This window comes from Sinocyclocheilus rhinocerous, unplaced genomic scaffold (assembly GCF_001515625.1).
Source record: "Sinocyclocheilus rhinocerous isolate Xijiao unplaced genomic scaffold, SAMN03320098_v1.1 scaffold737, whole genome shotgun sequence".
Classification (NCBI taxonomy): Eukaryota; Metazoa; Chordata; class Actinopteri; order Cypriniformes; family Cyprinidae; genus Sinocyclocheilus; species Sinocyclocheilus rhinocerous.
In genome coordinates, this window is record NW_015632805.1 from 245,889 (window position 1) to 268,733 (window position 22,845).

The 22,845-nt window shown below is 38.4% G+C and overlaps 1 protein-coding gene and 1 pseudogene across 2 annotated transcripts; both read right to left on the bottom strand.

Moving 5' to 3' along the window:
* Positions 1-3,832: 3,832 nt before the first annotated feature.
* On the bottom strand, positions 3,833-9,673 carry haus4 (HAUS augmin-like complex, subunit 4). Of its 2 annotated transcripts, XM_016556190.1 has the most exons (9): positions 9,573-9,673; positions 9,277-9,416; positions 8,215-8,343; positions 7,657-7,797; positions 7,334-7,430; positions 7,119-7,264; positions 5,820-5,950; positions 5,674-5,742; positions 3,833-4,197 (listed from the first exon to the last, which is right to left on the bottom strand). In XM_016556190.1, exons 1-9 carry the CDS (start codon positions 9,646-9,648, stop codon positions 4,023-4,025), a joined length of 1,104 nt encoding a protein of 367 aa, XP_016411676.1. In that variant the 5' UTR covers positions 9,649-9,673; the 3' UTR covers positions 3,833-4,022. The 2 variants fall into 2 exon arrangements, with proteins under 2 accessions (XP_016411676.1, XP_016411677.1); XM_016556191.1 differs by lacking the exons at positions 9,277-9,416; positions 9,573-9,673 and adding an exon at positions 9,202-9,270.
* A 6,591-nt stretch (positions 9,674-16,264) lies between these two features.
* Positions 16,265-19,663, bottom strand: LOC107743074 (uncharacterized; annotated as a pseudogene).
* Positions 19,664-22,845: the final 3,182 nt, after the last annotated feature.

Consider the following 22,845-nt stretch of genomic DNA (forward strand, 5'->3'; position numbering starts at 1 on the left):
GAACACCATGAGTTCATGTGACAATGTTTAAAACTGTTATCTTTGTTTAATGCATGAGGGTTGTGATGTGTGCCATAAAAATGTTAAATTAAATAAAGAAATAATTTAAGAATAAAACAATCAAAATAAAACACTTAAGAAATAAGATATTTTGTTTAGCTGCATGCAATGTGACCTTTAACCAACATCAAAGAACTGTAAACGTGCAAAAGCGTTGCTCAATTATTGAAACATTAACTTCGATTCTCAGAGGGACTTCAAGTAAATATTTTCGCTCAAATGGGTTCAGCTGGCAACAATGTTTGGGAATTTAAAGCCACAGGTTAAGATGGTAAAGATGTTTAACTACACAAAAAAAAAATTTTTTTATACAAAATTGGAAAAGATGCAACACAACGAGTTCATGTGACTATGTTTAAAACTGTTATCTTTGATTAATGCATGAGGTTTGTGAATTCATGAAAATGTACCATAAAAATATTAAATTAAAATGTTGCATTTAAGAATAAATCAAACAAAATAAAACACTAAAAAAGATTAAATATTTTGTTTAGCTGCATGTCATATGATCATTAAACAACATCAAAGAACTGTAAATATTTTAAGTAAATATTTTTGCTCAAATGGGTTCAGCTGACAAAACGCCAAACATCACAGGTTAAGATGGTAAAATATTTCAGCTAATAGATATCACCATATTCCGCTAGTTAATCAATGACAGCGCATTAAAACAATTGTTTTGTATTACAAGTTTTTTTAAATTGTACATTTAAATATGCAAACGATTATTTATTCAATTAAATATGCACTCATTTGCATACATTCCCACTGGAAAAAGCCAGATTCTAAATTCTTGTTTGATTTTGTTGTCATATTTTGGATTTCTCTTTTTTTATCACTCCATAAATCAGAAACTATTGTCAACAGCCAGAAAAAAAACAAAAAAACATTTTCAGTATGTTTTTAGGAGTACAATGTTATATAAATCAGTGTGGATGATATATGTGACCATCAGTGTTGGGCAAGTTACTTCCAAAATGTAATACATTATATATTACTAGTTACTGTCTTTTGAAAGTAATTAGTTACATTACAATATTACTGTCTCTGAATTGTAATGCATTACACTACTTTTGAGTTACTTTTGAGTTACTTTCATCCAAAATATCCACATAAGTATTGTAAAATGCCAAAATGTAGTTTAATGCTGCTCATTCTACATCCAGTGGAGGGTAACGTGGTAGGTCTATATAGCATAAAATATATGAAATCATATTTAGATACCGGTATGTAGGTCTACATTAATGTTACGTTGTAGTTTTTCTCCAAATCTGACGAAGAAACAAACTCATCCTGATCTCAGATGGACTGCAGGTGTTCACAGTAATAAACAGAGCTATAAGATCACACCTGTGTCTGTGAGATTCTGATAGGCGTGCAGTGTGAAGGCCACACCGTAGATGAGTTTGCTGCTCGAATCAGAGCAGTTCTGGACCTGGATCCAGTTGGGATCTGCGATAGACGTGCACAGCGACACGAGCGTGAAGCACTGGCACACGGCTGCAGGGGTCAACGCCAGGGTCATGCTGATCTGAGAACAACAAAAGAGAAAAACAAGATTAGTGGATCTTCTGTAGAAACGACTCAAAGTAAAAATGCACGTCTCACCTTATTCACAGACTTCAAATGCTGCTGCACACTTTGAGTGTTTATGGCTCCTCATAAACAGAGTCCCTCTGGAGAAAGAGCAATGAAACACCAGCATTATTACTCTCTGGACCCGATACTGTCACACATGAAAGTGCAGGGGACACCGGGGCTAGTTGTCACACTATATATTTTAGAGAATATTCTCATATATATATATATATATATGCATGTATATATAACCTGCTCTTAGACACAAACCATGTGACAACTAGCCCCGGTATGTACTGTAACTTAATAATAATACAGCCCAGCGAGTCCGGCGTGACGTCACTGAATGAAAACCATGTTTCTCACCTTGACAGTTACAGTATCCCTCGTAACATTATAAAATAAAAAAGCTATGATTTGACGCACATTAATGCATTCAGACATACTGCGCACTGAACAAAGCGTCGATAATCCGATTGGACCGGAATAAAGAAGCTCAATCTGTCTACATTTAAAACGCTGCTCGTGTTATTGAAATCTCCAGTAAATAAAAGCTCATGGTTGCGGATTAAAACGCGGAGCGTCCTGAGAAGAGCCGAATCAACATGAAAGTACACAAAGCACATTGCGCATGCGCAGCTCGGCTCACACAGCGCCCTCTAGCGGCCAGACGCACATACGCCACATATTACATCACGACTGACTTCTGCGTCTCAGAATTTGATATCTAGACCAGTGCTTCCCAAACCTGTCCTGGAGGCCCCCTTGCCCTGCACCTTTTGTATGTCTCCCTTATCTAACACACCTGATTCGGGGGTCCTCCAGGACAGGTTTGGGAAGCACTGATCTAGACATTTAGATCAGATAAAAATGTATGATTCAAGCTTCAGCTTTAACTGTACTAAATCAAAAGCTGCTGATTTTAGAGTGTTTTTGCAATGGCTGCTGCTGTGTTGACGAATAAAATTCGGAAACTCCATTATAAATATTTAACCACAAACAAAATGTAACGAATTAAGATTTAATTGTGACATTGCTATATTTTACATGCTTTGTCTCATTTTATCCACTTATGATATGTCATTTATGACAGGGAATATTATTTAATAGGCTACTTTTATGATCTAAATTTAGTATAAATGTAAGAATGGGGAAATAAGCCTTTGTTTTTAATTTTGCAGTTCAGCAATACCAAAAAACATTGTTTGAAAAGCCTGTACATTTTTGTAAACAATTTAATGCTTTTAACTTTTTTTACATGCTTTCTGACTCTCTCAGGAAAACACTGGGTAGAACTAAAATAAAGATGACCAAATAATTGAAAGAAAACATGTATAATGTGAGAAGACACAATAAAAGCCCTGTTTGAGCTGTCGCTATAATAAAATAAACTGTAGTTTGTGCTTTTTTAATCGACAGGACAGTCGATAGTGAGAGGAAATTACTTTGAATAGTTTCTGAACAATACATATTTATGACTTTTTCAGCTGTTTGTGAAAACCAAATAATCAGTTTTACAAATCATTTAATAGATCGACAAACAAATGAAATATTGTAGACCTGAATATAACTAGAAAAATATACAGTCTTAAAATTCCTTATTGTTTTCATTTACATATGTGACCCTGGAGCACAAAACCAGTCATAAGGGTCAATTTTTCGAGATTGAGATGTATACATCATCTGAAAGCTGAATAAATAATCTTTCCATTGATGTATGGTTTGTTAGGATCGGACAATATTTGAAAATCTGGAATCTGAGGGTGCAAAAAAATCTAAATATTGAGAAAATCATCTTTAAAGTTGTTCAAATGAAGTTCTTAGCAATGCATATTACTAATCAAAAATTAAGTTGAGATTTACGGTAGGAAATGTACAAAATATGTCCAAATGAAGTTCTTAGCAATGAATATTACTAATTAAAAATTAAGTTTTGATATATTTACACATTTTCAAAAATTCGAAAATCCAAACCAGCAAAAAAAGGTGAATAATAATAAACAATACTCATTCTTCTAAAAATGTATTGAAATCAAAATTCTAGAAAATTCTGATAGAACCACATGTTTAGGGAGCAATGTTTTGAAACATCAATGTCTAAAGTGTCACTCAATAGCTCAGAATACAAATTTATGTATACAATGTTGAAGCCAGATATCAGTAAAATAATGATAATAACATCAAGAAAACAAATCAAATTTGACTTATTTATTAATACAGCAGTTGACAGTCAATTTTGACTACACCTGGACTTGTTGATTTAGACTGGTTAATTAGTCAAATGATATTAAACGATCAAGAATAACAAATGAATTCAAAAGCAGGATGAATTAGAGGACAGAACTGATGAGAGATCTGACTAGCATCACTAGCTTCAGTGTGATTCACGCGGAGAACTCCTTCAGCGCCCAGGATTTCGTGGCGATCTCCCGCCGGAGTCTGGAATATTCCTCAGCGAGAGCCTCAAAGTCCTGGCCGTAGATCTGGAAGGAGGTCAGCTTAGACTCCTGCGTCTGTTTGTCCAGCTCGGAGGACTTCAGCTCTGCTTTTAGCTTCTCCCTGAAGACAATCACAGATGCACACAGAAACTGATGGCTCTGGTTTGCTCAAACTGTGTTTGTATGCAGAGCTGACGCACAAAAGCAGTCTTAAGTCGCTGGGGTATATTTGTAGCAATAGCCAACAATACATTGTATGGGTCAAAATTATACATTTTTCTTTTATGCCAAAAATCATTAGGATATTAAGTAAAGATCATGTTCCATTAAGATATTTTGTAAATTTCCTACCGTAAATATATCAAAACTTAATTTTTGATTAGTAATATGCATTGCTAAGAACTTCATTTGAACAACTTTAAAGATGATTTTCTCAATATTTAGATTTTTTTGCACCCTCAGATTCCAGATTTTCAAGTATTGTCCTATCCTAACAAACCATACATCAATGGAAAGATTATTTATTCAGCTTCAGATGATGTATAAATCTCAATTTTGAAAAATTGACCCTTATGACTGGTTTTGTGCTCCAGGGTCACAAATGAAACGTTAATAATAGTGCACTGATGAATACTGCAAAATATGAGCAGGAATGAGCATTAAAGTATACCGTGTAGGATTTCCATAATTCCTTCCTAACAGACAGAAATGTTATATTAATACTATTTTATATATACTATTAGTTTTTATTAATATTCTGAATTAGCTTTTATTTTTATATTTTCTTTTTAAAAATATTTTACATTTTAGTAGTTTTGTTATGTGCTTTTGTCATTTTTATCAGTAATTTTTTATTATATTGATTAGGCTTAATTTATTTTAACTTCAGTTGTAGTTTCTATTTATTTTCAGTTAGTAATTTGAGTGTTTCAACTTAAACTCATTTCAGTGCTATTTTAGTATTAATGAGATACTATTATAGTTATTAATATTTACATTAACATTTAGTCATTTAGCAGACGCTTTTATCCAAAGCGACTTACAAATGAGGACAATATAAAGATTAGAGAAGCAAGTGTTAGTTAGTTTTTTGTATTAAAGAAAACAAAGTTAGTAAATAAATAGAGTGCGAGTCTAAAAGGGGCAAGTTTTTTTTTTAGTTTTTTTATAAAGCATAGAATTAAAATAGAGTGCTAGAGTTAGAGGCTCAAATAAAGATGGACGAGGTGTGTTTTTAGCCGATTCTGGAAGATGGCTAAGGACTCAGCTGCTTATTTTGAATCAGTTTTTATTTTTATAATTTCTGTTTTTACTTTTAGTAATTTTGTTACGCGTTTTGGTAATTTCATTAGTTTTTGTTTTTTATGCGTCTATATAGTTTTTATTCATTTTTATTTCAGTTTCAGTTATTTTAGTACATCAAGTTTTTTTTTTCTTCATTCCAGAGGGAAAATACATACAATAACCAAGGCAGGCATAATTACTTCAATAAAACAAAAACAATGTTACTATGGTATTATTACCAGGCATGTATGCCATCAGTCCTGCAAACTTTTTAATAGTACTGCAAAGACGAATGCTGGCAGGCGTCACTCACGTTATCTTCTTATGAGCCGCTATCTTGTCTCTTGTGTACGTGTCCAGCTGAACTTCCAGCATCTCGGCTCTGCAGGAACAAACTCATCCTTATGAATATGCAGATGCCCTCAATATCACATTCAAGAGCACAAGCACTGATCGTACCTGATCTTCTGCAAACCAGTCTCACATTTGGCCTGGAAGTACTCGATCTTCTTCCGGTCCAGATCTTTCTGAGCCTTGAGCCGGAGATCCAGGACGAGACGCTGAAGGATGTTCATGCACTTCAGCAGCTCCTAATCAAGCAAACACATCGTTATCACACACTTCTCATGTTTAATGATCATCCACCTTCAGAAAACCAGTCTTAGTTCAGTAATATTGATACTATTACAGTTCTAGTTAATATTCTGAATTAGATTTCATTTTAGTTACATATTTTAGTTAAAGTTTTAGTAATTTTGTTGTGTTTTTTTAATGAAAATAATGTTAATTGATTATTTTTGGTTTATTTCGTCGTAGTCGTCTTAGTACTTCAAGTTAAATAAAAGAGAAATGTTGCCTTAGCAACTAGCTGAAATAAAGTAAATTTTGTAACATTTCATTTTGTTGTAACAAATGTTTTTATGGTTTTAGTTAACTATAATAACCCTAGATAAAACCCTCAAAACATCATCCGTTACATACTACTCTAATTATTTTAAGTCAAAATCAACTTTAACTTTAACAACTAACTATTCTTTTGCTTTTATGTCTATTTAAGAGTTGTAAAAGTGTGATGTATGATTACAGTTCTATCATCTGAAAATTATTAATTTGATGCATGCTTTATATTAGGGCTGCACGATTATGACCAATCATAATTGTCGATTATTCCCTTTAAATTGTGATTATCACAATTTACAATGAATGATGTTAGCTTTATGAAAGTGTCGGAAGCAACTGCATGACATTTTTATATGAAAATAAACAAACTGAAAACACTCAAACTGAAAAACTTGTATTACTTTTCTATAGAATTGAGCCTCAAATGTCAACTACACATTAGTTTGGTTTCTTCTTTAAATAAATATATAAAAAAGTAAAAACATGCATGGTATTATAATGTTATACTAAGACTCAAATTAAAACAATGGAAAAACCCTTAAGATAACCTGCATAAAGAAATACACACACACACACAGAGACAGACAGACAGACAGACAGACACACACACACACACACACAGAAACAGACAGACACACACACATCTTAAGGATGCAGAATAATGTAAGTGTACTTTCTTTTTGTAATTACGTCTTTGAATGATTGTGGCATCCATAATTGTAATCACGATTAGAAATGTGATTAATTGCACACTTCTGTTTCTTCTGTATTTCGACAGACACAGCCTACGTTACTAACAGATCTGAACAGAGTTTGTCAGGTGACTTGCAGACATGAGTGTGGTTTCTCTGGACTCACAGACAGCTGCGCGTGTGTTTGCCGCTGCAGTAACGTCTTGTTCTCTCGGTTCTTCTCTGTAAGGCTCTTGGCTCTCTTTTGTTCAGCGTCCAACAGTTCGGGAAGTTTGGAAAGCTTCACACTCCTGAGACCCTCGCTTTCATTCTCTGAGAGAACAGATCAAATCAAAACTCTGAAAACCTCCCATCATTAAACAAACCATGGCTCAGCTTTACCCCACTCCGGCTGATAGTATGTCAGGATACTGACGGCCTTCTTCTTCAGATGCTGCAGGAGTTCTGATGGCAACCTCTGCTTCATCTCTAGCAGCTCCTGAAGGACAAACATCAAGATCAGCTTTAAATATCATTCACTGCATCAGCAGACCATTAAAGCACAGTTCTGGGTTCAATAATAATAATACCATTACTTAAAACATAAACTGAAAGTCTAAAAATAAAAGCTAATTCAAAACACTTATATAAATTATAGCGGTGTGTAAATAATACTCAGAGAGCCTGTGATTTGATGAGCAGCAGTGATGTGAAGAACGCAGCACCTGTTCAGGAGGCATTTGTCTCTGGACTCTTTCTGCAGTCAGTCCCAGAACGCCGCTGTGATCTTCACTGCTATAAGAGCTGACGTCCATCTGTTTCACACACTGAGCCACCATCAAACACTGCTCCAGCGTGCTGCAGAACTGAAAACAGTGTCACACGTGCTGCTTACAGTCTTCTGGAGCACTCACACCATTCACAAACAAAACATCACGCTCATTTGTGACCCTGGAGCACAAAACCAGTCATAAGGGTCAATTTTTTTAAATTGAGATTTATGCATCATCTGAAGCTGAATAAATAAGCTTTCCATTGATGTATGGTTTGTTAGGATAGGACTGCTGGATTGCATGATCTGTTCACTGTTACGTGAGAATGGGACGTCCTAACAAATGAGTCTGGCCTCACTCACACTGTCATAAGATCTAAATGTTCTCTCAGTAACTTGTTTCGTCTGTTGTGCCGCTATAATAACTCATGTTTCTGCTGAAATAAGAGCGTGACGTCTGCTCTACACTCATTCAAACACACAACAGCAGTCGCTGAGGTTCATGTCGTACCTTGTCCTCCGCTGTCTGAGCGCTGGAGGCTTTACTGAAGCGGTTCTCCTGGACGATTTCTCGCAGAACCCGAAGATCGCTCTCCACATGCAGCCAACACAACCTCTGAGCGTGCAGCTCACGCTCGGCCTGCAGAACACACACACCAGAGCTATTACCCTCAACTATTAGAACCATTCTCTTCATTACACTGAAGCTGCAACACAATAACATAAATATTAGATGAGAAATTACATTAAATGACAATTAGAAATTCACAACTAACTGAATAAGTTTAAGTTAAAGCACTATAATTACTAGCTGGAAATAAATGAAAACTAAAACTGAATTAGCTGAACCGAAGTGAACTAATAAAAATATATTAGTCAAATAAAAAAAATTAAATAATTAGATCTACATGTAAAAATTAAATGAAAAAATTAAAAACAGCAAAATGACTAAAAAATAAACTAAAATATTAATAAATAAAAAATGAAATTATATAAAAATCTAATTTAAAACATTTAAAATACACTATAATAGTATAGAAATACTACTAAAATAACACTGCGTCTCACCAGCTGTTTAATTCACAATTCCTTCTTCCAGATGTAATCTACACAAACTTACACATTTTAGCACTTATTGTGGTAAAAAATCTGCATAATGTATTTAAATACGACAAAATGTGTTAAACAGAGACTACGAAGACTTTGAAGACTATGGTATGCTGGTAGCTGAAAGCATTGTCAAAATATATAATATTTAATAAATACACAAAGGAGGTTGTGGATATTTTATGAATGATGGGCTATAACATAATACGCACTTTTTATGAGTGCATAATCATTGAAGAGGCTAAATAGACTCTAAACTATTCACTTTCCCTCATATATTCATGTACTTTTTACTTTTACATGAATGCATATGGCAGATCAGATGCTTTTATCCAAAGTAAGTTACACTGCATTTAAGGTAAACATTGTATTTTATCAGCAGGAATCGAACCCATGACCCTGGTGTTGCGAGCACACACTCTACAGCTTGTGGTTGTGAAGTGTGCATCAGTGTGAGGGCTCGGACCTTCTCTCGGTCCCTCCTGAGGTGCTGTGTGAGTCCGGCTCGGTCCACATGCTGCGACAGAGTCGCCAGTAACTTACAGAACTGTGGGTTCTGGATCAAATCCTCCTCTGAGATCCCACACAAAGGAAAAGCTGCTAAAACTGAAGACACAGAGAGGGACTCGTTTATATTAATCACACAATCATCATTATGCAGAAGCATCCACTGAGGGTGAAAGATGTTAAATACATTAATATTGTTTTCATAAAAGTACACAGCTTGAAACAAAGAAGAGCAAAACTGAAAGAAGTTCAAACCTTGCTGATGTAAAGTGTCTCCTTTACCGAGAGACGAGACAAACACTGAATCTGTTCTCTGAGACATCGCTGACATCTGACAAACATCATATCGACATGAAAAAAAAACAATTACCACGGCAACAGACACAGACACACACACACACACACAGACACACACACACACACATTTTTATACTACACATAATACATTGTACTTCTGTTGAATTGATTAAATTCTTTGTTTTTGTCTTTCAGCTGGAGTGCTTTAAAAATTCTTTACATTTATGCTTCTAAGTGTTTTAATTCAATAAACATGAATTGTTTGGGTTAGCAATTTATAGCTCAATCCACTGGTATGTCTATTTTCTTTTAAATTCTGAAATTGTTCAATTAAAAAAGTATTAGTACAATGTCCTGTTGTACTAAATTGTATGATCAAAGCACAAACTAGATAAAAATGTGTCCCAATTTACCTAAAGAGGCGAGTGAAAATTTGTTTAAATAGTGTTGGTATGGATTTATTTGTATTTATTACCAAAAAAAAGTGTCCCGCTATTGCTGACTCCACCCAATATAATGTAACCTTGAACAAAGAAAACAGGAATAAGGCTAGATATACAAGTTATAGAAAAAGGAGGCGGCTACATATATTTCTCCACTCATACACATTCTCAGTGTGACTGAAAATAAAGGAACTGAATGGTGACTAATCATAATAGGGAGGGCTGTAAGAGCCCACAAAATCATTATTTAATTTTATCATCATATACATACATTTGTTATTCTCATAAAACTGTAATTGTGATCAGAAATGTAAATACTACATCCTTATGTGCAGAGGGGATGTACTCATTTATGCTGTGTACTATACATATTTACATTGGCACAGTGCATCAAAAGTCATTTATTTACATGTTTACAGTATCTACATTTGTACAAATGAAATTCATTCATTCTCAATTTCTCTACTAAATAATGTTGAATTATATACAGGGTTTCTGCAGATTTTATGAAAGTAAAATTAAGACTGTGCACATGACTGAAATATTACAGGCAGCAAAGCATACATCTATACTGCCTTCAAAAATTGATCAGTGTGCATGAGATATTCGATCAGTACAACATATGAGAATGATAACATTTTACTGCAAACTCGCATTATAGTGTCAATTGAGTGTTTGAAATAACTTCCTTCTGTGAACTGATGTGGCTTCTAATCACAGAATGAAGCAGAAAATATATTATTTACAGTACATATATATATGTATATAAAAATATATTATTCAATACAGTGATAAAGGCTATGTCGATTAGCACTGCATTATAACTATACATTATCCTTATGAAAAATACCTGAGATGTCTTGAAGAAAACTCATAAACCATACACTGGTGCAATGGTGAGCTAATTCTCTTCACGTTTCAGTCACTAATGATCAGCACTCATTTTCATGAGCCAGTATAAAAGGAGAAAGTGATGTAAAGTCACACACATGAGACAGTGTGATGCTGTGTGTCTCTGTGTCTTCAGTCTCTGTTGATTGTGTGACTGTGACGTCTCTGTAGCGGCTCCTTATTCACCATCAGCTGATCCTGAGGAAACTGGACTGACGTCTAAATACTGTGGGTCCTTCAATAAAACACACAGACAGTCACATATGAGTATGAGACATTACTGCTGTCACATCACATCAGCAGATCCAGTTCAGAAAAAACACAGTATATTCATATTACAGCCAGTGATACGAATGAACAACTGATCACAGATTAATAACAATAAATGTTCAACAACTCTATCACTTAAGAGACACTGTAAGAGATGAAAATATTCATATATTAATAAATCAGTATCACAGAATTAAACGGTTTAAAGGGGTGGTTGACTGTTTTTTTTCTAGGCTTGATTGTGTTTATGGGGTGCAGTCTATGTGTTAATGCTTCGTTTTTTAAAAAACGCATTATTTTTCACATAATTTACCTTTATTCCACACCATGCTCAAACAGCAACATTACACACAAACTAACGTTAAAAAAGTGAAATTGCAATGAACCACCCCTTCAAATTACAGACACTAAATTGGAGCTGAAGTATCTTATTTTCTTCAATTACACACACAGGAGATCTGTTACTGAACTTGGGTCAATATAAAAACTTTAAATAAACAAACACTCACGATAGTATAATGTCTCCAGTTTATAATGTGGATCGTCCTTCAGATCAGAGAGTAACTTCACTCCAGAATCTCCTAGTTCATTCAGTGACAGATCCAGGTGTCTCAGGTGTGAGGGGTTTGATCTCAGAGCTGAAGCCAGAGCAGCACAACCTTCATCTGTGACGCCACAATCTCTCAACCTGTAGAGAACAATGACACAGTTTGAATTGTAGTTTAAATGTCTTCAGTTTGTTATTGACTCTGCAAAGTCTCAGAGCAGGAGAGGAGATATAATGACAAGCATTGCCACAAACTGCTGCTGATAGAATGAGATATATGCATGTTGATGCTCAGTGGTGATGTTTGAAACTGTCATGTGCTTCAGGACTGAACAGACACACAGAGCTGAATGTGAGATATTGTTTCATAGTGATAATAAGGACAGAGCTGTCTGTACTTGCACCTCTAATAAACACCTACAGGAGGACATTTGCTTCACAGGAGCCACGTTCCCCATTACATCTCTCTTGTGATCAAACACAGAATTGTGTCATGTTTGGTCTCATCTGGCAGCTTAAAACAGTATAGAAATGTATTGGACTCAATAGAGATACTCAAGGTCTTACTGTACAAAGAAAGAACTACTGCCTACACATGCACCGAGATCATTGATACATGAGCACTGAGCGCCCGGTGATCACCTGAAGCTCCGAAATTGGCATAGCAAATTTTAAAATAGGTGCTATCTTTATAAATAAACCACAGATTTGAGTTTTAAACAATTACATTCTCGCCTGAAAAACTCTTAAAACTACATTTCAGACACAATAACAGATTTAGAAAATTACATGGGTATTTGGGCAATGACGTTTCACAAGTCCACAAGAACAGACAAGAACGCATATTGAGAAACGGCTATTGTCTGTGTGAAAATATACAATTATAAAATACACGGTTATATTTTTAGTCTCAACAACCTGGAGCTCAACACGCTCAAAACTGTAGAGATGACCGTGGACTTCAGGAGGAACCCCCCTGCACTCCCCCCGCTCACCATCATGGACAGCACTGTGGCTGCAGTGGAGACATTCAGATTCCTGGGCACCACAATCTCTCAGGACCTGAAGTGGGACACTCACATAGACTCTATTGTTAAAAAGGCCCAGCAGAGGTTGTACTTCCTTCGCCAGCTGAGGAAGTTCAACCTGCCACAGGAGCTGCTGAAACAGTTCTACTCCGCCATCATTGAATCCATCCTCTGCACTTCAATAACTGTCTGGTTCAGCTCAGCTACCAAATCTGACCTCAGAAGACTACAGAGGGTAGTCCGGACTGCTGAGCGAATCATTGGTACAACCCTCCCTTCTCTCCAAGAACTGTACTTATCCAGAGTGAGCAAAAGGGCTGGCAGAATCACTCTGGACCCCTCACATCCAGCACACTCCCTCTTTGAACTGTTGCCATCTGGTCGACGCTACAGAGCTCTGAGCACCAGAACGGCCAGACACAGGAACAGTTTCTTCCCTCAGGCAATTAATCTCATGATCACTTAACAATAACTGTGGAACACACACTATTTATTCACTCATACACTTATTTATCTAACACACATACTCAGTCTACACCTCAAATTTGCACATAATATACAGTACCTGTACATGCAAAACTGTCTATTGTAATATACCTGCACGTACAATTGTCAATTTGTATATTTTTATTCCTTATTTACTTGTTCTATTTTATTTTTTTTAATTATCTGTTTTTTTTTCTGTCACTGTCATTCTGTTACACTGTGGAAGCTTCTGTCACGAAAACAAATTCCTCGTATGTGTAAACATACCTGGCAATAAAGCTAATTCTGATTCTGATTCTGAAAATACAGATGATGCCCATTCAAACCGATTTTTGAGCCAAGTGGATTTTGAATGCAGCTTCCAAAAGAAAACAGCTTCAGTGATTATAATGAGAGTTTTTGAGAGTGCTCGAAAATGTTCTTTGATAATGTAAATGTTCTTTGCTTTCTTTCTGTACAATGGCAGTTAGAATTAGTAACCGTTGAGAATTCTCACTAGGTCACATGACGTAGCCAGTCATGGGAGGAGCCAGGTCTTCTCAAATGCACCAAATGAATAATTAGCTGCCTTAGTTTGGTGTGTGTGTGTGTACCACTGAGGCAGTCTTTCCCTTTCCTACTCTCATGGAGAGAGATTTGTGAGAATGTATCTGATCTGTTAGCACACGCAAGACTCATCTTTTTATTTTCTCCAGAGTGAGGTAAGATCTGTCCAGCAGATCAGGTGTAGTTCCTGTTTTCCTAAGCTGCCCTACCAGTTTACTGTTTTTGTTAATATTTTGTTAAATACCTTTTATGAATTAATTTGTATTATTTGTTGAATGTTTGATTAAGTTGTATTCTTTATGGATTAAAGGAAGGTGTAACTGGAAATCTTAAAAAGCATCAAGTATCTTGTGATTTATCTATATGTTTGGTTTATAAAAAGTTTTTAAAAAATGTGTGAAAAAAAAAAACTCAATGAGGGTGCTCAACTATTGTAAACAATAAGAAAAAAGAAAAGTTGGCGCCAACTTTTCTCTTATGTTTGGTTTATAACCAGTGTTTGTTTAAAATATTGAACAAGCTATATAATTTAGTTACGAGCAGCCGTAACAGTGATGAACAAGTCAGGTCAAAACTGATATAGAATAGTCAGATTATGCTACCTAATATGTATAATTCAATAGATTATGTTGCTAACTACAATTTTCATCATGTAATTTGTAATCAGTAATGGAATAATAATAATTTGTGAGTTATCAGTAAGTGATCATTTGTAAAGTGCAGCTCATGTGTTACAGCTCAGTCAGTTGAACTCACAGCAGCAGAAAGAGGCTGAACACCCTTAAAATATACTTTATAACGTGCTTCATGTGAGAGAGTCATATATGATCTTACCACAGTTTTTCCAGTTTACAGTGAGGATCCTGTAGTACATCAGAAAGCAGCTTCACTGAATCTCCTAGTTCATTCCACGTCAGACTCAGTTCTCTCAGGTGTGAGGGGTTTGATCTCAGAGCTGAAGCCAGAGCAGCACAACCTTCATCTGTGATTCCACACTTACTCAACCTGTAGAGAACAATGACACACTCTTCACTCTCTCAGATCAGATCAGTTTAGCTGTGAATCCATTATTAAAGAAAAGGTACAAACTTAAAGCACAAATCAATATGTTTGATAGATCATTGGACGGTTTAAAATGTCACAGAACACAAATCATGATCATAAAATATCCAGAGCCTCAATCAAGCAAGATAAATTATATTTCTTATATGCACTATATCTGTATTTTCACTAGCAAGGATCACACCGCACTGCAAATGTTGGGAAGTAATCTTTATTGTATAAATGTAGGGATGAAAGGGGAAGGGATGATAGGTTGATCTCGGTGTCCATTGGTGGCCCGGGGAGACTCAGGATGGGGGTATTGTCTCGGTAATGTGTGGCCGAGTGATTAGGACCCCCTAAGATTGGAGAGAGCTGAGGTTAGCTTGGGCTTGGTGGATGTGGTTTAGATCAGGGCCATCCTTAGCTGACGCGGGGCCCGGAGTGAGGTAGGGAGCGGGGCCCCCTCGGTCCGTTCCGCCGCGGGGCCCCCTCAATCGCGGGGCCCGGTAAGGACAGCACTGGTTGAGATTGTTGCAAATGTAAGATCGGTATGCTTGTGATGACCAGCGTCCAAGAAAGAATGTATCGAATAGTGTTCTGGAGATATACCGGAGGTGCTGAGAATTTGGTTGAAATGTTTGCTGAACCAGAACCTAGTGGCTACTTTCCCAGTTTCCATGATGAAGAGCGGATCTCGGGGAGATGATTGGGCAGTGATTCTGGAGCGAACATACTCGGAAATGGGTTCGAACGGCCTGAGAAAGGAATTGAGACCGAAGATGTAGATTGGGAACGATGCTCCTAATTGGTCCGTTTTACTTCTCTAAAGTGTATATATGAGGGCATCCGGTGAGTGTATGGTGATGTCAGATATGCAGGGATGGATGGATGGATTGAAGGTGGATGAAGTTGAAGCAAATTCAGAGCATCTTAGAAAGCCGAAGAATGCGAGCAGGAAAATGGACTCTAAGGTTCGGTCGATGATGGGATTTAGATAGCCTGAGCGTAGCGATAAGATGTAGACGCTAAGTAGGTCGGTAGTAAGCGCAAGCTGTTTGTTGATAGGAGAAGGTTCTTGTTTTCACAGACTTTTGATGAGCATGGAAGTATGAGGATGGGAGATGGACTGACAGTTGTTGCCGGTTGTTAGTTTGTAGAAGAAGTTGATTCCTGATAAGTAGGTTTGGATGGAACAGATACGAATTTTTAGGAGGGAGTGAGCATGAGTGATGAAGTTGCAGATGGATGGAACGTCCGTTGATGGAAAAAGAAGATGATAGTAGGTGTGATAAGCTTTGAAGCAATTCTATCCAGTTAAGCATGCTGAAAGCGTGCTCGGTGCGAGACTGAGAATGGCTTCTTGGGAAGCGTCAGAAAGATTTCTGACCAGCGGGGTTAATTGAAGATGGTTGTTGAAAACGGTGGGACTGGAGTTGGATGAATGTCCGATTCTGGAGCCAAGAGCCTGAATTTCTGAAAAGAGAAACGAGAAAGTGAGTCAGCTATGGCGTTAAGATATCCTGGTATGTGAGCGGCTCTGAGAAGGAACTGATGTTGAGTGGAAATTAGTGTAAGTTTGCGCATGAATGGCATGATAGCTGTTAAACGTGATCTGCCTTTGTTGATAATTTCTACTACAGCTGTGTTGTCTGAGTGGATGAGTATTGATTTCCTGGACCATTCGTGCCCCCAAAGGATGGCAGCTATGATTATGGGGTATATTTCGAAGAGGGCTGAAGAGAAGGTGCCTGACTATGAGCTGAGAGAAGCAAACTCTGTAGGCCATTTGGAGGTGAACCAGTGCCCTCCGCAGTAGCCGCCAAAGCCTATGGAGGGTGCGGCGTCAGTATACAGTTGAATATCGTTGGGGTTGGTGAGATATTCATTGTAGAAAAAGGAGATGCCGTTCCAGGATGAGAGAAATTGTTGCCAGAGGCGCATTTCCATTTTGCATGCGTCGTCTAACGTGGCTCTGCCGTGGAGAGACGGGGTGGAGGCCGCTTTTGACAGGAGATTTGACAAGAACGATTTTCCTTTATCCGGATGGCGTAATTGAGGTGGCCTAGAAGGGCTAGTAGCTATCGCTTTGTGCAACTGTCTGCCAGTAAGAACTTGGAGAGAAGCAGTGTGATGCGATGGATTTTTGTGAGAGGCAGAGATGCTTGAAAGGAAACCGAATCGAGAGTGATGCCTAAAAACTCGATGGAGGTGCTAGGCCCAGAGGTTTTCTCTTCTGATAGGGGGACGCAGAGTTCGGTGAAGACTTTAATAAGGGTGGAGAGCCCTGATCGTGGTGGTGCTGATGGAGGTGTAACTACTGGAAAGTCATCGAGAAGGTGGATGACGTAAGGGAGTCTGTAATTATTAAGTAGAATCTAGCATAGTGCATCTGAAAGAGAGTCGAATATCTTGAGGCTACTTCTACAGCCGAAAGTGAGGTGTACTACAAAGTAGTAGGATCCTTTCCAGGAAACTCCGAAAAGGTGCCAGAAATATGGATGGATGGGTAAGACCTTGAAGGCACTGGTGATGTCTGCTTTGGCTAGCCAAGCACCGTGGCCTGCAAGGCGGATGAGTTTGATAGCATGGTCAGTTTTAGCATATTGCATGGAAAAATCTGGAGCCGGAATAATGCTGTTAATACTTGGAGTGTGAATGCCATGAGGAGAAGATAAGTCAATTATTACTTGCTTTTTCCCAGAGTATTTGCGGGTGGCGATTCCTATGGGGCTGATGCGTGTGATGGGGAATGGTGGTTTATTAAAGGGGCCTATCATGAATCCTTTTTTAACTTCTTCTGCTAATAGCGTATTGACTATTTTGGGTTCTGACATGGCGGACTGGAGATTGTGCGATGTATGGGAGGTGTCGGGAATTATGTCTATGCCTGGGTGGAAACCATTTGTGAAGCCATTGATTAAGAAGTGTACGAATTCTCTATCGGGATTATTTTTTAGCGCAGCGGCTAGGGCCTTTACCTTGATAGGGGTGCTGAGGTGCTTTGTTAGTCATTCTGCTGGTGTTGTAGGATTGTGGGGGCAAGAGTTTCTTACATGGGCTCCGCCACAGAAGGAGCAGGAATGTAGAAGACTGCAGTTGGAAAGGGTGCAGCCTAAATGGTTGAAATTATTGCACACAATCCTTCCTCCCTGGTACAATATTTGACGGCCTCTTTTATCGACGCCTTTGGAGGTTGGAATATTTCCTGAGGGGCCTGCTGGCTTTGGGATAATGGGAGGAGGGGGTGCTGCTGCAGATAAGCGGCTGAATACCGATGACTTGCGAGAGGAAGTTGGTTTGGAGGGGGGTGATAATAGAGCAAGCTGACGCTGGATGAGAGGGGGCTCCGCAAAGTTCGCACGAAATTGATGACTGAGCTCAAATTGATGACTGAGTTTGCACGAAATTGATGACTGCTGCTTGGGTAGCAAACAGAACATGATAATTGTAAAAGCTAGTCCCGCCAAAGCAGACTGCCATGTCGCAGATGATGGAGAGGTAGTCGTCAAGTTCGGCTCTACAATCTGGATATACAGAACATATGATATCGCAGAAAGTAGAGAAAGCGAGAAAGAATTCAGTAGGAGTGAGATTTTTTGAACGTGAGGAAACAGGATGGCTGAGCTGCATGGGACCTAGGCTGGTTAGCACTTCTCTAGGCTGGCTAGTGGGAATGAGGGATAGTTGAAGAAGCTGAGCTAAATCAATGTAATTACCAGCTAAGATTTGCGCACACAGGGTTGCGGAGACGGGAGAAGGACGATGAGCCACTGAAGCTGGCTGAATAGGTGTCAAGGCTGTGGCTAAAGAAAAAGGGGTATTGCTAAATGACATGATGTGAGGATGTTGGGGAAGGGAGGGGTTGGGATGGGGCAAAGGATATACCAGTTGGAAGAAGAGTTGGAGGATGAGGAAATCCAGATTGGCCAGCGTGGAGTAGAGCCTCTTGGGGCGCTGGCTGGGGTATCTGGACTGGAGGGATAGTGGCAGGAGTATAGGAAAAAACAGGAGCTGTATTAGGGTGTATGGCTGAAGGAAGGGTAGAGGAATGGATGATTGGATAAAAGGATGAATGTGGATGGGGATTTTGATTAATTTGTGAACACAGAGACGAGAAGAAAGATGACATGATTTAAGTGAAATCGGGTGAAGCAGCTGTAGGTGTAGTTACGACTTGTCCTCTGCTAGGGGGAGCTGGTGCTGCTGTCTGAAGCTGCGGTGGAGAGATGTGCTGCGTGACGTCATGGGTGATGGAAGGTGGCCGGCTTGAAGATGCCGGAAGTGTTGACGGTTGAGCTTGAGTTGATGTAGAAGTTTTGGTGGATTCTAAGTATATGTGGTATAGTCTTACTTTATTATCAAAGCGACTGTAGTGGATGCCTTTACTTTTAAATATGCGTTGAAGGCGAGCCACGGTCCAATTCGAAATGTCGCCATTGGTTCTGGGGGACGCACGGCGAGATTGCTATCGGGAGTTTTGCTCTGGGGAAGAGGCTGTTGACGAGGAGAGTGAGAAGGCCGGTTTCCGCGTCTGCGATGGGTATGGCTGTCTCTGTTAGAGGATCTTGATGCTGGAGATGAGGGAGCCTGAGATCGCGCTGGAGTTGAAGAGTTTCCTTGAGGGATATTAGAGCGAGAATGCTCGCGAGGTCGAGGAATGTGTACGGCTGATCGCAAGCGCTGCGAAGTGCGGCTCGGGTTGGATTGCTGCGAGCTAATCCACAGGTGAGAGAAGTTGGACTCGAACAGATCGTCATCTGCATCAGGTGAGTAAATCTGTATCTCTGGATCCATAGTTGTTCGAGAGAACGAGATGAACAGTGCTAAAGGGTCGGCCTGACATAAGTAAGTTTTGGGAATTGAGGTGATTGGATGAGGTGGCTGAGTGGGGCGTGGCCCTGCTCCTGAACCTCAGTTAACTAGTTAACTCCCTTTATACAAAATGTCTGTCTTAATTGATGACACTATTCACTACATAGCATGTGAGAGAGTCATATATGATCTTACCTCAATTTCTTCAGTTTACAGTGAGGATCCTGTAGTACATCAGAAAGCAGCTTCACAGAATCTCCTAGTTTATTCCACGACAGATCCAGTTCTCTCAGGTGTGAGGGGTTTGATCTCAGAGCTGAAGCCAGAGCAGCACAACCTTCATCTGTGACACCGCAATAAATCAACCTGTAAAGAACAATGACACACTCTTCACTCTCTCAGTTCAGATCAGTTTACCTGTGAATCCATTTTTAAAGATAAAATACAAACTTAAAGCACAAATCAATATGTTTGACGGATCATTGGACTGAGGTCTAAAATGTCACAGAACACAAAACATGATCATAAAACATCCAAAGTCTCATTCAAGCAGGATAAATTATATTTCTTATATGCACTATATCTGTATTTGATGCAAAATATCTATCTTATTCAAAATCTGTCTTAATTGATGACATAATTCACTACATAGCATGTGAGAGTCATATATGATCTTACCCCAGTTTCTTCAGTTTACAGTGAGGATTCTGTAGTACATCAGAAAGCAGCTTCACTGAATCTCCTAGTTTATTCTCAGACAGATTCAGTTCTCTCAGGTGTGAGGGGTTTGATCTCAGAGCTGAAGCCAGAGCAGCACAACCTTCATCTGTGACACCACAATAAATCAACCTGTAGAGACATGAAAATCATGCATGTTAAACACTATCAAACAGCTATCGAAAAAGCAATCAAACAACCTCCTGCAATGAATAAAAACTTGCAATTCCAATATAATTAAATTAATTCATACCACGCGAAAAAAACTGCACATGTATTTCTTTAAAGGGCACCTATTATGCCCCTTTTTACAATATGTAATATGTGACTGCGCGTTCACGACAGTATCATGATGCGAGCGTGTGGCGGCGCCGGCGCTGACCCAGATCCGGCGTGATGACGTTGAACACATGCGCCATGCCTTGTGCCTTGTGTTCAACGTCATCACACTGGATACAATATTACAACAATTTACGCTTAACTAAGAACTTTAAACTGGTTTAACATGTTTAAAACTAATCCGCATGCTGGACTGTGAACTGGCAGATAGTTCATGTTAGGGGTGGGCGATATACCGGTAGACACAATTAACCGGTAGAAATTTGGCAAATCGTAGAGATTTTGGACTATTGTCTTTATCGCGGTTATGCACTGACATCACTTTGCCGTGCACTGTGGTCACGAAAATGTATCATTTGCCAAAAATGTTTAAGCATTACTGTTTAAAAACAAGTGATTTCAAGCCGCTGGAATGCAAACTACAGCGCTATATGCACGCGCTGTCTGTAAGACTGTTTCTGAGCGTGTGTGCGTTTTTTTGTTGCTTTATTGGCCTTGAAAGGTTAAATACACATACTTATATGTATCAAAATGCTCATCTTTGCAAGCATTCTCATAAACACAGTAATTTAGTTCTTAAGTGAAAGTAAACAGCTGAGAAACATCATTCAGTCCCAGAGATATGGGGGTCTCAATGAGGCTCCATATCCAGATTGTTGAGAATACCCATTTTCAGTGGTTGAAAACCAAATGTTGGTCACTTTGTATACAGCCGATACTTATTTTATTTAAAGAACAATGACTGAAGAATAAATAATGTTGAAACTAGAAAACCTGAAATATTTATATGCAACTTCTCTGACTTTGTTTGAATGCCTGAAGAAATCTTTTACAGTTTCACTGTATTGAAAACACTGTATTGATTGTTCTCATTGATACTTACTGAACTGATCTGGATTCTTTAATCACAGGCAGCAACTTCTGAAGAACTTTCATATTTTCAGAATTATTCAGTCCTTTAACAAATTTATCAAGACGAAACTCATTCAGTTGCTCTTCTGATGTCAACAACACAAAAACTACAGCTGACCACTGAGATGAAGAGAGTTTGGCTTCCTTTATTCTTCCAGATTTCAGATACTGTTGTATTTCCTCCACTAGTGAACGATCACCCAGTTCATTCAGACAGTGGAACAGATTGATGGATTTCTCTGGAGAGTCAATGGTCCTGATCCTCTTCTTGATGTACTCAAGTGTTTTCTCATTGCTGTCAGAGCTGCTTCTTTTCAGCGTCATTATTTGTTGAAGGAGAATCTGATGAGAGTTCACTGACAAACCCAGAAGGAACTGCAGGAAAAGATCCAGATGTCCATTTTTACTCTGTAGAGCCTCATCCACAGCTCTCTGATGCAGCTCAGATAATGAAACATGTTTAGATGAATTTAGCTGAAACCAGTCCTTCACTTTAGACCACAAACTCTGTTTGGTGATTTGAACAATCACATTTCTGTTGTGGTTTGTCCAGGAGAGGTGCACATATAGAGCTGCTAGATGTTCCTGAAGGCTCAAATGAACAAAGCAGAAGACTTTCTCCTGATTCAAGCCAAACTCCTCTCTGAAGATCTGAGTGCACAATCCCGAGTACACTGATGCGTCTGTCACATCAATGCCACACTCTCTCAGGTCTTCCTCATAGAAGATCAGGTTGCCTTTCACAAGCTGCTGAAAAGCCACTTTCCCCAGTTTGAGGATCATGTCTTCATCTGTTAGGTTCTTCTCATAGTCCTTCTCACGTTTGATGTCGGTCTGAAGGATCAGGAAGTGTGTGTACATTTGAGTGAGAGTCTTGTATAACTGATAGGCTTATGTTTTTTTGTTTTTTTTCCTTTTTATTCCCAAACGTGTTAACTATATCATGAAATATCTAGATTCTCAAATATGTAAATGCATTTTGCACCTTTATAGATTAAGTAGCTATAATGGGCGATGAGCAAGTCTAATAGTGGAATCTATTAACTATGCATAAAAACATCTCAGGTTACGTATGTAACCATGGTTCCCTGAGAAGGGAACAAGACACTGTGTCCTCTAGCGGTCGCTATGGGGAACGGTATACCCATGCTGCCATGACCGGATGGATGACCGGTGTCTGAAGTACACATCTAAAC

Excerpts from the sequence above, each read along its gene's own strand:
- haus4 (XM_016556190.1), bottom strand. The coding sequence starts at position 9,648 with ATGTCAGCGATGTCTCAGAGAACAGATTCAGTGTTTGTCTCGTCTCTC. Across the intron at positions 7,798-8,214 it reads CTCAGACAGCGGAGGACAAG|TTCTGCAGCACGCTGGAGCA; the intron begins GTACGACATGAA and ends CACTGTTTTCAG. Across the intron at positions 7,431-7,656 it reads GACAAATGCCTCCTGAACAG|GAGCTGCTAGAGATGAAGCA; the intron begins GTGCTGCGTTCT and ends TTTGTCCTTCAG.